This window comes from Miscanthus floridulus, chromosome 7 (assembly GCF_019320115.1).
Source record: "Miscanthus floridulus cultivar M001 chromosome 7, ASM1932011v1, whole genome shotgun sequence".
Taxonomy (NCBI): domain Eukaryota; kingdom Viridiplantae; phylum Streptophyta; class Magnoliopsida; order Poales; family Poaceae; genus Miscanthus; species Miscanthus floridulus.
In genome coordinates this window covers 102843250-102859440 of record NC_089586.1, presented here as the reverse complement: position 1 = coordinate 102859440, position 16191 = coordinate 102843250, and the positions used below count along the sequence as shown (strand labels likewise).

Below are 16191 nucleotides of genomic sequence, written 5' to 3'. Positions count from 1 at the left end.
ACCAATGATTTTTTCTATAGTTCAACTTTTACACAATATCTTTGAGCATGTATACAATCCAGGAAACTAAGAAGTTATAGTAAAGTTTTTTCTCATATAACCATTTAAGTTACATTATATCTAAGTTACATTCTCACGACAACAGATAATCTCAACTGTGTTACCTTCGAGCCTGCACATCCTTGTCGGTGTACAGAACTCGGGTCACGGACGTCGCAGGCGAGTCGAAGAACGAGGCCAGCTCATCAATCTGCGAAAAGAAGCACACGCCATTGGAAACCAACACCTCACTTCACAACCATAGCTTGCACATCACGAACACACCTGACACTGCAGGCCCTCGGAGTCGACACGGAAGTCACTGAAGGGCCCTCGCCATCGTTGTAGCCAGGGAAGCCGGCGAGCTCCTCCATCGTTTGCCGTGCCACGTCATTTTGGCCCTCGGTGACGCTAATGACGCCCATGGGCTTATTTTTCATGCTTCCGTTTGGCTTTCCCTCCATCAGCTAGTTGCTGCAACATGGAGAAAAAAGTTAGGAACTTGAATCAATCTAAGAAATCTAGAAAACAAGTGTGCATTGAAATGCAAGTTCATGACAATAGGAATTACTCCTCTTGAACCATATAAATACGCAAGCTTAGTTGATGGCAGACAAAATAAAAAAAAATCATTTATACACATCTTAAATTCAAAGAAGGGGACAGTTGATGGCCATATAAAAAATTAAACTATCACCAATCTATGAAAGCTGATTTCTCCAAAATTTTGGTGACTCCTCCATGACCATGAAGACATGAAAAGGACAAGTGTAACGATGATCATCCATGTAGGCATTCGGTCATGAAACAGTCATGCTTAGATTGCCGAATGTGTTTGCAAAACATAGATTCTCTTGTCAAATATACATCATATTGTAAGTGGTATATCTGACAAGAAAAGTGATAAGAGAAACCTCGCAATGCCCAAAGTTCATATAGATAAGTTGCTGCGCGATGCATATATGCCCAAAGTTCTCATTATATAGCTAACTACGTTGTATCCAAATTGCCTGTCTTTCCTTTACAGCTAGAAGCATTTCTTCTTCCTTCTTCCTTCCTAGCAATACAATTTACTGCATGCTGGCACAGAGCTTCCAGATTCCTCACCCAGCCATCTCCAATTAGTAGACTAACCAATCAAGATGCATGAACAAACACATACTTTTCGGTGTCTAGTCGAGGGCCCTCGACTGTGGAACCGATCAAAAATTTCTATTATGCTAACTATTTTCTATCACACTACCATCTTTTATTGAATTTATTACTAATAATTTGACATTTGCATTGGTAAAAGGGAAACCATTTACAATGACATGAACTACAAACAACTGACCTGATCAACCTAGAACCAGCAATCCTGCTCCTTCAGTAATAGCACCATGGCCTTGCAACCACAACCAAAACAAAAAAATATTCATAGTGCAAACACATGAGAAGAGTCATCAGAGAAAGCAAGACACTGTTTCCCACTGGCTAAGGCATCATTCTCATTTGATGTTGGCTGCCTTTTCTCTGCAATTTTCGAATTTCGACCCTACCACTTTCTTGAGCAGAGATGTCTGAAACAGTAAGGCAACATCATACGGTGAGGCAAACGAAATCTAAAAAAGGACAATTAGGCAGCATATTCGTCGGCACCATGCCACCATGCCTTCAGTACCTGATCGAATCCATCAAAAGCAAGGATTATTGGGAACGAAAGTAAGAACCCGTGTCAAATAAGGGAGGCTGAATTTTCATGCGGTGTCAAATAGGGAATTGTCTCCAATAAAATGGTGACTTAACACTGGCAATATTAATGCAAGTATTAGAAATATAAACAAGTAAGCACCTTTGTTGCAATTCTAAACACAAGGATATTTTTCAGCAGCACAACTGAAGTTACATGATATCACAAGGATCCTCACAGACCTAATATCAATCAGGTCATTAGGTGATCTAGCTATCACTATTGCATCTATCTTCGGAAAGTAGTACTCCCCAATTGGGCACAAATCTAGCCGCAATGCACAGAACTCAAACAGGGAGTAGCAAATCTCACCCTCTTCCTCGGGACCTTTGAATAGCGCGGAATGCAGTTTGACCACTTGCATGAAGGGGATGCAGATCAGCAGCTGCTCGTCCGATTTGCTGGCGAGGTACAACCCCTCGTCGTCCCTCAAACTCTACAACCACCAAACAAGCACCACAATGCAATCGCTATTAGAGTTCGCAGTAGAGCCATGAGCGATCAGGAAGCCCACGCCAAAAAAATCGTAGGAGAAGTTCCGGGGGAATACGAAAACCAAACGAACTGCCCCCACCGAAATCGCCAGCAGAGAAGAGTCTAAAAATCTATTGGAATCCTAGGGAGGGGCTAGTCGAGCTAGGGTTCAGGTTGAGGGGAACATGGCTACCTGCTTGGGTTCGCTTTCGAAAGCTCCTAGAAGGGTGAGGCGGGTAGGAGGGGGAGGGCGTCGCGGCTGACCATGCCACAGATCTCGTTCCTCCTCGTCGCGCTCCACACCCTTCCACGTCGTGCCGCCCTGCGGCTGTGTCGCTCCGACGCCGGCGGTTGCTCCTCCACAGCCCAGTCGAGCCAGCACTTCGCGTAGGGCGCCCAGCTCCTCACCCGTGCCCGCTGCGGGCCCCAAGCCCCTGGCCGGCTCGCATCGGGAGAGAGGGAGACAGAGATGCGCGTAGGGCGCGGGTAAAGGGCTAGCAGCCACCGAGGCCCATCCGCGTCGGAGGGCGGCCACTACGGGAGCCTGGCGCCACCGCCGCCGCATGCAACCCTAGAGCCCCGTAGCCAGGCGCCGTAGCCTGTCCGCGCATGCCTTGTGTTTTTTTCGGAAAAAAAGGAATAAGATTGGGGGAGGTGGGAATTGAACACAGCATTTCATTTTTTCGATGTTCCCAGGCTTCGATCTCTGGTCACGACGTGCGTGCGTGGGGTGGAGGGCGCGGGGTGGGAAGCTCGGGGTGAGATGCCTAGCTTCCCACATCGAATCGCGGCGATCTGATTTGTCTAGGTGTTTTATTAGCCCTTGATTTTAATAGAGACGAATTTCTGTGTATATTTTTTTAGGTGCACAATAGTTAAAGGCTCTCAGCAGGGGACTTTTTCCTGAGGGAACCTAGTATAATTTTGATTGGTCTATTATAGTAGAGATACCTAAAATGCCTTACATTTTGGAACTTGGAGAGGTACTACATTGTTGCATAGCTAATTTGAACTTTAATTATTGGCATACATATGGTCTCTCACCCTCTATGGCTATCTATGTCGTCTGCTCAAACTTTCTTTTATCATTGTAAGATATTTTATTTTGCACTTCTATATTTTAGGTGCCTAGATTTTAAGATAAACTAGGTAGCGTGTCTGTGCGTTGCTACGAGACAACTAAATCTTTTGTACTAAAAACACATGGATCGCACGATAAGATAACAATACTGTTAAATTAAATACCGACGTCAAAGTGACATTTAATCTAAAAAGCAAAGTTCATGAAATTAACACGGTCATGGAGAGCGCGACGTCGTAGGCTCACAAACTCTACTGTATAGACTTTTTCGTAATACAGCTAAGATAATATTTTATATCAGCAAAAAGAATTCTACGATATCCATTTCTTTCATGCGCCAATAATTCCATGAATAAGTTCCGCTGCATCTCCATATAATCATGTACACACATGTTTGAGTATATATACAAATATGTTCATGCCCGTGCGTTGCTACGGGACAGCTAAACTTTTGTACTAAAAACACACGGATCGCACGATAAGATAACAATATTGTAAAAGTATATGACCGACGTTAAAGTGATATTTAATCCAAAAGGCTAAGTTCGTAAAATTTACACAGTCACAGAGAGCGTGGCGTCGCGGCTCACAAACTCTACTGTATAGATCTTTCCGTGATGCGGCTAAGATTATTTTTTACAGGCAGGAAGAGATTTCTGATATCTATTTCTTTCGTGCGCCAACAAATCCACGAATAAGTTCCACCACATCTCCATACCATCCTGTACACGGCGCTGGCAAATGAATTAGCCACAACTTATGTAATTAGTTTTATAATTAGCTCATATTTAGTGCTCCTAATTGATATCTAAAAAATCAATGTGACAGAGACTAAAGTTTCGTCCTAGGATCCAAACACCTCTGACTCTCGACTCCTGCTGGCTGCTCACTTGCACCACCATACCTATGTGTCTCCACGTATATACTCTAATGTCAGAACGTCTAAGATAGTCTTTATTGTCCACCCTTTGAAAATATCATAACTTTAAGGTTGCTATTTGTGTATGCTGTAGGATTGGGATGCTTTGCACCGATCCATGATGGTGTCTATGAGAGTCGAAATTTTTTATGTCATTATGATGTCTAAGCTTACCAATCAAACATATACGAACTTGATTGTTAAAATATTTTCAACACTGCTTTCATATACTCCCTCTGTCCCAAAATAGAATTCATTCTCGCTTCCCGAGAAGTTAACTTTTTTTTTAGCTTTGACCAATTATATATAAAAAGAATATTAATATTTATAATACATAATTAATATCATTACATAGAACATTGAATATATTTTCATAATAAACTTATTTAAAGATATAAATGTTGCACGTATTTTTTACAAACCTAGTAAAAGTTGAGAAAGTTTGACCTGCGCGTATCTCATAACGACTTATATTTTAGGGTAGAGAAAGTATATGCTAATGGGAGTAGTCAACTGGAAGTGGTGATGAACACAACAATACTTTCATATTATATACTAATGGGAGCACGAAGAAACGCAGGGAATGGACCTATATACTAATGATGGGAATATTCGTTTAGGAAATTGCAGAAGGTTCACCAGTCTCACCATATATAACCTACACATCTTTTATTTGGCACCACTGATGTTTCCTTTCTTTGCATGATTATTGTTTCCTTCGATGATTATTGTTTCCTTCCATGCATGTAGTCTCAGGTGATCGATTTGTTTCCTTCAAAGCAGGCGGAGATCGCAGGGATGACAGTTTCTTTTTCTATCGCACCTTTCCTTTTCTTGCTCGCCCGTTGGACAGCGTGGGAGGTGCGATCGATCGCATGGGGTGGCAGACGGACGAACCAAGACAATTGTCGCACCAAAACGGTGTTCACACTTTGTTCTTTTTAGTTGTAGGAGATTTCAGGCAACACTGTTGTACAACCAACTAGTATAAGTAAATTGTTAATTTTTTTATTTATTATTTGTCTCTGTACGTATTAAATTTTTAATCCTTATCTAACTATATAAACAATTATAAATTGTCAATTGTCTTTATGCCAGCATAGATTAGAGTTTATCGAGTTTGTGGTGTTGTCTAACAGGTTTTTATTCTTGAAATAAAAATTTGCAAATTATGCCTACATAAATTGCAACAAACTAAAGCTGTGATTTTAGTATAAAATATATGCAATAACCGTCGCATGAAAAAAGCTAAAATTTAGGTGAAGTCTCTTTATTTTGGTAGGGACTAAGAAAAATATGACACGCAGGACGAGAGAATATGGCATGCGTATTCTTGTTTTCTGTTTTATGACGTTGATTAAGGCTGAAAAATGGAGCCTCCGTCAAATTACAAGAGGTACTGAATATGACGATTGATAATAAGAAGAAAATGTTTTATAGACGAAGGACATTATTACAACACGAATATCAGATGACGATACTGCCAATAATAGCACAACCTTTTGTACAACAAAGATATTATCGATCCCCGACTTCTAAAGAAGACATTATTATTAAGAGCATGTTTAGAACGCAAAAAAAATTCTAGTTCTTATGCTTTTCTATAAATAAATTAAACTGATTTCTATGAAATTTCTGCATAATTCTTGTAAAATTATTCGTTTCAAACAAACTCCAAATATTAAAGGAATTAAAAGCGAGGTCATACAGTTTCCTTGGAATCGAGGGTTACAAGCAGTAACGAAACAATGTATAGGAAACATACACCAATAGCACTGCATGCAGTTCCTAGCCTAGACCTTGGAGAATAATCTCCATATTTAATAGGCACACTTCACTAAAAAAAAAAACCAAGCACGCATGATCAATCAAAACAAAAAAAAGGAGATATGCAGTAGTAAAACACACACATTTGACCCACACTTGATTGTCTAGAGTAGTTCTACATTCAGAACCAACATGACAAAGCAAAGCAGACAAAAGAAAAAGGTAGGAGAAAGCCAGTGCATGCACGAAGTACGTCATCACGGGCAGGTATCAGAGTATATCAGGGCCATCAGGCGCATATGAAGCCACTGGGGAGGTTCTTGCCACAGTAGTTGACAATGAGGCTGAGCTTGACAGGGATGTTGATGGTGATGCCGAGCACGTTGGCCTTGATAGCGGTGCAGAGGCAGACGGCGGCCTCCAGGTCCGCGAGGCCGCCGAGGATGCTGCAGCACGGCTCGGCGGGCGGGTGGCCGACCTCGGCGCTGACGAGGCCCAGCACGTTGGCGCACGCCGCGAGCTTGAGCGCGTGCTTGGGGCACTTGCCGCCGGTTGAAGGTGACGGCGGCGTCGGAGTTGGTGGCGTTGGCGTCGGGCAGCCGCCGCCGCAGGCGTTGGCCACCGCGAAGAGGACCAGGATGAGGACCACGAGGAACAAGGCCTTGGACGATGCCATGGCGGCTGAAAACCCCAACAGCTAGCGCAGGGATGCTTGTTGTGAGGAGCTAGCGCTGGGTGCAACTGGATGGGAATGAGCTCAGGAGGAGGGTATTCATAGGGAAGAACCGGAGGTTCTCGGGAAATCCTATTTACTTCGTTGTAACTACACATATATACCACTTAGATGCTTGCCGGACTAGAACAATATACACAACGGGCCGCAAACAAAAGTACAACACTACAGCGACGCATGCATGTCTCTTAATGATTTAGAATTGTGCTCATATGCACACATGCATGTTTGCAAATTTCTAGTTAGGTTTCGCTGGCGTTTTGGCAATACAACGTACTCCCTCTGGTTCTCTAAAACAAGTCGTTTTGGATATTGACACGGTCTTTAAGAAACGACGTTGACCGTAACTTTTTGCTATAAAATATTTATAAAATATAGTCAATATATACTTTTATGAAACTATATTTCGAGATGAATCTACTACCATCACTTTTATATTTTCAAACTCAACCCAAAAGAAGTTATTTATAGTCAAAGTTTAAAATGTTTGACTTAAGACAATCTCAAAACGACTTGTTTTAGAGAACCGGAGGGAGTAGTACGTAATTTAGTTTGACCTGAAAGAAACTTTATATACTACAAAATGTGCATAAAAATGTTAATCGCTCAATGGTAACTGTACAGCAACGTACAGTAGAAGACCGACAGCACGCAGGTAACCAATGCAATGCAACTTGCAAACGCAGGGACACCCATGTCGTGTGGAGAGGTAATGAGCTGGTTCATGGGTATTGGGCGGGCGGTGAAACGTTGTGTTTGGAGTTTTGATGCATGTGGCAACTGGCAAGCCAGAATGGCAGTCACAAGCAGGCTCCAGTGGGACGCAGATCGCCCGGCTGTGCTGCCTGCCAAAGTGGCAATGGGCCATCTCCCCGGCCAGTCTTCCTGCCCCAGCTGTGCCCCTGACCCGCTAGAGGCAGGATCGCAGGCATCAACGTCGCCACCTCGCTGGATCACTTTCGTCAGGGATCTATGAACGCGGTGGCTGGTGTGGCTGGCGCGGCGGCTGCAAGCTCTGCCTCCCCGTGATTCACTGCTCATGACACCGGAGTGTGGGAGACTGGCTGGGAGAGATCGAGACGTACGTGATGGCGGAGGCGGAGAGTATACATGAGTACGACCGCATGGACCAAGCGACGACCACCCATGCTAGCTCCTAGCTAGCTGCACATGTAGGTTCACCACTACACACAACACCTCATCAACGTTAGCTTTTGACTCTTTATCGTGTCGATTTATTTTTGAAATAAGTAGTAATATAAGAGCAACGACATGGATTTCTCACGGATATCGGTGCTGGATGCACAGACGGCATGATGAAAACGATGTCTGTGTTGGCTCATAGTACAAGCCGGCATGGAGATATTCAAATAAAAAGTTAGTAAAAACTGTGAGACCAACCGCCACCACACGATCGAAGCATATGACAATCTGAAAACTTTATTATAACTTAATCATCCCTACTCGTCCATTTGTTCCAAATTTTGTAGGTCATTTTAGTTTTGTCCTAAGACAAACTTCTCTAACTTTACAAAAATTATACACAAATAGATTAACATTTACAAAACCAATAAATGAACTAAAATACATGTATGTATGTATGTATGTATGTATGTATGTATGTATATATATATATATATATATATATATATATATATATATATATATATATATATATATATATATATATATATATAGACACACACACACACACACACACACACTACCACGGGCGATCTCAGAGGGAGGTGGACCAAAAATATGAGAATTGCCTTCACCGCCACTAGCATATCGAGGCAAAGGACAAGCTAACGGGTTCAAATGTTCAATTTAATTAAACCCTGAAAACCTACCCCTTCATCCCAATCTATAGATCATTTTAGTTTTATTCTAGGTAAAAAAAATTCTAAAAAACAAATATATTAATATTTTTAATATCAAACAAATGTATTATCAATACATAACTTTGATTTTATAAAACTAATTTATTGTGCTAGATTTTCATCCATTTTTCATTTAACTTAGTTAAAATTAAACTAGTTTAACTGAGAACAAAATTAGAATTATCTATATCAAGGTTAACAATCAGTTAGGTTCATACTTTCAAAAAAAGAAAGGGCTCCAACAAGGTGATCCTCTATTCCCCATTCTATTTAACATATATTGTGGTGGATATGTTGGCAATCATCATTGCTAGAGCCAAAGCGGATGGACAATTTAAAGGGGCAACGCCTCACTTGGTTGATAATGGTTTATCTATCATACAATATATGCAGATGCATTGTGTTATTTTTAGACCATGATATTGAACAAGCAAAAAACATGAAGTTACTTCTATGTACTTTTGAGCAAATATCAAGTCCTAAAATCAATTTCCACAACACTAAGATCTTTTTTTCACTGATGCAAAAAATTGTGAACATCTCCATTCACACTTATTTGGTTGAAAGTTAGGTACACTAGTAGAGAACAGACCTTTGATCCTCGGCCAAAATGGGCTCTAGTCCCGGAATTTTTTGCCCCCGGGACTAGAAATACCTTTAGTCCCGGTTGGTGGCTCCAACCGGGACTAAAGGTCCCTGCCCAACGGCTACTGCGCCAGACAGAGGTGGCAGGGACCTTTAGTCCCGGTTGGAGCCACCAACCGGGACTAAAGGTATACTTTTACTCCCGGTTGGTGGCTCCAACCGGGAGTAAAGGTCTACTCCCGGGCCGTGGCTGCGCCCGGGGTTGGAAAGTTACCTTTAGTCCCGGTTGGATCTATCAACCGGGACTAAATGTTCTCCCTTTATAAATCGGCCGTCTCCTCCTTCCTCCCCGAGCCCGAGCTCAGCACATTTTGAAGCTCACTGCAGTAGTGTTCTTGCTTCCTCCCTCCCTCCATTGTTCCTCCATCCATTCTTCGATTCCTCCGTCGATTCTTCAGTTGTAAAGGTTACCAATCTCATACTCTCATTTTTTACCATTTTCTTATGCCATTTTATTCACTATATATATTTATGGTTCTTTATTATGGTTTTTTTTCATTTGTAAGCAATTTGAGCTCAAAATCACTTTAAGCTTGCATATTTACATGAAAGAAGGTTAAAGTATATATAAATATAAAGTTAGAAAATAGTTAGAAAATTATAGCAAATCCTTACTAGTTGAACTTGCGGACCGTGTTCAGGTCGGCGAGGATGTTCTCTGCCGAGCGGTAACGGACGTCAAGGAGGAGCTTTGATTCTACGAGGGAGAGCGATAACGGTCGTGGAAGACCGTGTTCCCTTCCTCGTAGAATCGGAGCTCTTCCTTGACCAAGTACGGTGCCGTCCGGTGGAGAAATCCTCGCCGAGCTGATCACGTAAGCAAGGTCAACTAGTACGGATGGTTATTTATTCACATGTCCCGATATCGTCGTAGTAGTCTGTCAATCACCGTACCTAAACGTAGTATATATAAATAAAAACTTAGAAAATAGTTAGAAAATTATAGAAAATCCGTATTAGTTGAACTTGCGGACTGTGTTCAGCTCGGCAAGCATGTTCTCTGTCGAGCGGTAACGGACATCAAGGAGGAGCTTTGATTCTACGAGGGAGAGCGACAACGGTCGTGGGAGACCGTGTTCCCTTCCTCATAGAATCGGAGCTCTTCCTTGACCAAGTACGGTGCTGTCCGGTGGAGAAATGCTCGCCGAGATGATCACGTAAGCAAGGTCAACTAGTACGGATGGTTATTTATTCACACGTCCCGATATCGTCGTAGTAGTCTGTTATGTGTGTACATTCCCATTCTTCTGTTAATTTGCGGAAATATCATATGAATTACTTACCTGCCGCAGTAAAAGACGAGAACACAATGACCATTAAAAATATCATTGTTTAGAGATCTAGATAATTTTATAGTTTGTTAATTTTATTTGTTTATAAAAGAAGAAATTTATAGTGTATTAAAAAATGAGTATAGAGAGTAGATGGCAACTGCTTCCGGGTCCTCGGCCTCTCATGGGTTTCCAAAGCGACTTAGGCCGGGCCTTCCTCTCATTCCATGCGGCAAGTGTCGTGATGAGATGAAGATTGTGATGGAGTACCGAGTGAAGAAGGAGGGTCCCAACAAGGATCGTATCTTCTACAAGTGTCCGGATCGCAATGTGAGTTATTTTATCGTATTTAATGATTATGGTTAGTTTATACCTATTTTCATGATGGTTGTGATTAAAGTTCTAATTTTTTGTTTTAATTTCAGTGGGATGGCAGTGGACGATGTTCAGGCTTCTACTGGGAGGAAGAGTATGTTGAACTCGTGCAAAAATATCTTGCACAACAGGCAGATACGGCGGCTAATGAGGCAGTGATCCAGCCGAAGAAGCCCAAAGATGTTGCACAATCGGGGGATCTGTCTGTTTTAGTTGAGATTGGTCGCGAAATCCTTGTGCTCCTGAAATGTATTTTAGCTTTAGTTCTTTTAGTGGTAGTTGGGATTGTCTACATTGTAGCGATGCTTTCATAAATTTGTATCTTTTGTGGTGGCACGCATGTTGTATAAATAATTAATTATGATCTAGGTTTTAATATGATATTTATGTCATGTAATGCAGATGAGCCGTCATTGGATGTATAATGCTGATCGCCGCTCACAAGAGTTCATTGACGGCGTGCATTCTTTATTACGTGCAGCCGAGACAAACAAACGCGACGGTTTCATGTGCTGCCCATGTGCCATATGTAAGAATACGGTGGAATATCCTTGCTCAAGGACTCTTCATTCACACTTGTTCAAGTCGGGTTTCATGCCAAACTATATTTGTTGGACAAAGCACGGAGAAACCGGTGTTGTAATGGAAGAAGATGAAGAAGAACAATGGGACGACAATGATATTATTCCTGATGGTGCGTGCTTCAATGATACTGCAATGGGAGAAGCTGAAGAAGAGGTAGTCGCAGAAGATGAGCTGGCTGATGATCTTTGTCAGGTCATTCGTGATGTACAAAGAGAATGTGAAAGTGAAAAGGAGAAGATCAAGTTCGAGCGGATGCTAGAAGATCACAAGAAATTGTTGTACCCAACTTGTGATGCAGGGCAGAAAAAGTTGGGAACCACACTAGAATTGCTGCAATGGAAGGCAAAGAATGGTGTATCTGACAAGGGATTTGGAGAGTTACTAAAAATCCAAAAGAAGATGCTTCCGAAGTACAATGAATTGCCCGCCACTACCTACGAAGCAAAACAAGTTGTCTGTCCTATGGGGCTAGAAATAGAGAAGATACATGCATGTCCTAATGACTGCATCCTATACCGTGGCAAAGAGTACGAGAAATTGGATGCATGCCCGGTATGCCATGCGTCGCGGTATAAGATCAGGCGAGATGACCCTGGTGATGTTGAGGGCGAACGTCCACGTAAGAAAATCCCTGCCAAGGTTATGTGGTATGCTCCTATAATACCACGCTTGAAACGTCTGTTCAGAAACAAAGAACATGCAAAATTGTTACGATGGCACAAAGAAGACCGTAAGGTAGACAATATGTTGAGACACCCTGCTGATGGGTCCCAGTGGAGAGCAATCGACAGAGAATTCCCGGAGTTTGCAAATGAGGCAAGAAACTTAAGGTTTGCTTTAAGTACAGATGGTATCAATCCTTTTGGAGAGCAGAACAGTAGTCATAGCACTTGGCCTGTTACTCTAAGTATCTACAACATTCCTCCTTGGTTATGCATGAAGCGGAAGTTCATTATGATGCCTGTGCTCATCCAAGGCCCGAAGCAACCTGGCAATGACATCGATGTGTACCTGAGACCACTTATTGATGAACTTCTCATTTTGTGGAATAAAGAAGGTGTACGTGTGTGGGATGAGTACAAACAGGAACACTTTGATCTGCGAGCATTGTTGTTCGTAACAATCAATGATTGGCCTGCTCTAAGTAATCTTTCAGGACAGTCAAACAAGGGATATAATGCATGCACACACTGCTTCGGTGATATTAGAGGTGTATTCTTGAAAAAATGTCGAAAGGTCGTGTACCTTGGCCATCGTCGATTTCTTCCTGTAAATCACCCCGTAAGAAAGAAAGGTAAGCATTTTAAAGGGAAATCAGACCACCTGACCAAGCCTCGCAACCGAACCGGTGAGGATGTACTCGATATGGTCAATGATGTGAAAGTCGTCTTTGGAAAAGGACATGGAAGCCAACCTATTCCGAAAGACGCTACCGGTCACGCACCCATGTGGAAGAAAAAGTCCATATTTTGGGACCTACCCTATTGGCAAGTCCTGGAGGTCCGTAGCTCGATCGACGTGATGCACCTGACGAAGAATCTTTGTGTGAACCTGCTAGGCTTTATGGGTGTGTATGGAAAGCCTAAGGACACATTTGAAGCACGACAGGACCTGCGTTGTTTGAGAGAAAGAGACAACCTACATCCAGAGAAGACAGATGATGGACGCCATTACTTACGTCCTGCTAGCTACACTCTAAGCAAAGAGGAGAAGGAAATCATGTTTGAATGCTTAAACAACATCAAGGTACCATCTGGATTCTCCTCGAATATAAAGGGTATTATAAATGTGCCAGAGAAGAAATTCTGTAACTTAAAGTCCCATGACTGTCACGTTCTCATGACGCAATTACTTCCAGTTGCATTAAGAGGAATTCTACCTCCAAATGTACGTCTAGCCACCGTAAAGCTATGTGCATTCCTCAATGCAATTTCTCAGAAGGCAATTGATCCAACTGATCTAGCTAAACTACAGAATGATGTGGTTCAATGTCTCGTCAGCTTTGAGTTAGTGTTCCCTCCTTCCTTCTTTGATATTATGACACACCTCCTAGTTCACCTAGTCAAGGAGATTTTCACTCTCGGTCCTGTGTTCCTACACAACATGTTCCCCTTAGAGAGATTCATGGGAGTCCTAAAGAAATATGTTCACAACCGTGCTCGCCCAGAAGGAAGCATCGCCAAGGGCTATGGAACAGAAGAGGTCATTGAGTTCTGTGTTGACTTTATTCCCGACCTTGACTCGATTGGTGTTCCTGAATCGAGACATGAGGGGAGACTAAGCGGAAAGGGGACACTAGGGAGGAAAACATATATTGGTACGGATGATGATTATTTCAATAAAGCGCACTACACAGTTCTACAGAACTCCTCTTTGGTAGATCCGTATATGAAAACAAATTTCCTGTCCAAAACCAATAATTTTAATAATTTTAATTAAACACTACATTTTTGCATTAACGAAATAATAAATATTAGTTACATTATGTTTTATAATTCTAACAAAAAATAAAAAAAGTTAGGTTATCGATTTTTCCTATGTGCAATAAACAAAAATAAAATTCATATTTTTAACAAAATAATTTTATGCCTTTTATTTAATTTACTATGTATTTAATAAAAACTATTGCATTTCTATTGTATGTAACAAGACTATTGCTTAAAACAGGCGGGAAACGAAACTGCAGGCCACCTTTACTCCCGGGTGGGAAGCCCACCCGGGAGTAAAGGTGGGCTGCAGTTTCGCGGCCCGCCAAAAAAAATCCTTTACTCCCGGTGCGTGTTACCAACCGGGAGTAAAGGTATACCTTTACTCCCGGTTGGTAACACGCACCGGGAGTAAAGGTACCTTTACTCCCGGTTGGTAACACGCACCGGGAGTAAAGGGTTTTTACTCCCGGTTGGTGGATGGCACCGGGAGTAATTCTCCTCTGCTATATAACCTCCAGCGCCTGGCAGATCGATCCGCTCGTCTTCTTCCTCGTCGAACACCGCCGCCCTCTTCTTCCTCGCGCCGCGTCTGTTCGCCTTCCGTGACACCGGCGTCGCCGTCTTCTTCCTCGTGCGGCCTCCACCGCGCGCGCCCGTGCCCCTCCTCCGCGCTTGCCCGTGGCCCTCCACCGCGCCCTCCTCCGCGCCCGACACGCCCTCCACCGCGCGTTGCCCCACCGCGCCGGCCCGAGGCCCTCCAGTAGGTACACTGCCGATATTTGGAACTCTAAATGATTTTAAATAAAAACATATCTTAAGGCAAGTTTTGAATATTTGGAACTCTAAATGACAAGTATAATTAAGGATCACCAATAAAATTACTTTAGAAATTAATTGGATCGATATAAATCCATGGCTTGTATAATAAACACGCTATATATTATTCGGAAACAACGCTACGAACCATCCGCTTGCTGTTAAGATATGTTTGTTAATAAACACGCTATATATTATTCGGAAACAACGCTACATTAATAGAAGAATTTTTTCTATCTTCATAGATCAATGTTTGTTAACGAAATTTTATCCAAATATATTCATGTAGGGTCTTTTTTTTTGAAGGATTTGTTGTAGGATATATAATGGTCAAATAGGAACTCAATTTTGATACCCAGTTTGTAAACTAAGCGTTTTTTAGTTTATCAAAAATATCACATGTTTCTTCATTTGTGAACTTTGAATATACAGATATAATATATTAATGTTGCTAAAGTAATATGAGCATTACATATTTTTTTCGGGAAGACTATCTTCAAACTTTATATCATAGCATCAGAGATCGCCTGTAAAAGAAGAAAATAAATTCTTATCATTTCGGAAATAGTAATGGTTATATGAGCAATAAGACACATATACTTACATTTCATAATGACTTATACTTATATTATTAACATAGAATTTTCTCATATGATGAATGACTACATGGTTGATCATATGGTACATAGGATCACAACATCACGCACCGACACCGCCCCGGCCCGCCTCACGTCGTCGTCGTCGTCGTCAGCACGCCGGCCCGCCTCACGTCATCGTCGTCAGCACACCGGCCACCGCGCCGACACGTATATATACGTCATTTGTATTCATATGCATTTCGTCCATGCGTTTCTATGTATACGGCGGAGCACCGCCGCCCTCGTTCACCCATGTGTACAGACATATATACGGCGGAGTGGAGCACCGCCACTCTTGTCACACCGCCCTTTCTCGTGCCCTAATTCGCCCTAGTACCGACGTAGTTCGTCCTAGTGTGGCGAATTGCGTCCGTGATCGAGGGGCAAGATTTAATAATGCATATTGTTTGTACATTTTACGCATGTAATAAGCAAAGATTTGACGTACTATATATTGGTTTTGTTTTTTGAAGCTAGATGGCCGACCCGAGAAATATGGATGAGGAGGAGTTGATGATGAATTTGATCAACACTGGCACTCAAGTTGCCGGCGATGATGGTGCTAAAAATAACATGCAAGAGGATGTAGATGACGGGAGTCAGTACTTAGCTCTTGAACAAAATGAGCAACAACATATTGGCCAAGTATATATTTTTTATTATTAGCTATATATATATATTATCATATGTCCTATGTGTGCTCATGACATTAAAAATAATGTTTATGTTTTGTAGCCCTCTGGATCGACATCAACAACTACAACGAAGAGTAAAAATGTTCGAGGTCCCAAAAAGCCATTGGAGGGT

General features: G+C 42.0%; 2 protein-coding genes and 1 long non-coding RNA gene across 4 annotated transcripts; 1 reads left to right on the top strand and 2 right to left on the bottom strand.

The window, feature by feature from the left end:
• On the bottom strand, window positions 1-1873 carry LOC136464047 (uncharacterized). The gene is made up of 3 exons (XR_010761137.1): window positions 1373-1873; window positions 325-513; window positions 1-250 (listed from the first exon to the last, which is right to left on the bottom strand). It is a non-coding gene; the product is annotated as an uncharacterized lncRNA (long non-coding RNA).
• Window positions 1874-5933: 4060 nt separating this feature from the next.
• Window positions 5934-6756, bottom strand: LOC136464045 (putative lipid-binding protein AIR1). Its single transcript, XM_066463013.1, has one exon. It carries the CDS (start codon window positions 6683-6685, stop codon window positions 6299-6301), a length of 387 nt encoding a protein of 128 aa, XP_066319110.1. The 5' UTR covers window positions 6686-6756; the 3' UTR covers window positions 5934-6298.
• A 2710-nt stretch (window positions 6757-9466) lies between these two features.
• On the top strand, window positions 9467-11692 carry LOC136464044 (uncharacterized). Of its 2 annotated transcripts, XM_066463012.1 has the most exons (3): window positions 10744-10871; window positions 10967-11165; window positions 11319-11692. In XM_066463012.1, the coding sequence occupies exons 1-3, from the start codon at window positions 10791-10793 to the stop codon at window positions 11339-11341; spliced, it is 303 nt and encodes a 100-aa protein (XP_066319109.1). In that variant the 5' UTR covers window positions 10744-10790; the 3' UTR covers window positions 11342-11692. The 2 variants fall into 2 exon arrangements, 1 of the variants encoding a protein (XP_066319109.1); XR_010761136.1 differs by lacking the exons at window positions 10744-10871; window positions 10967-11165 and adding an exon at window positions 9467-9676.
• Window positions 11693-16191: the final 4499 nt, after the last annotated feature.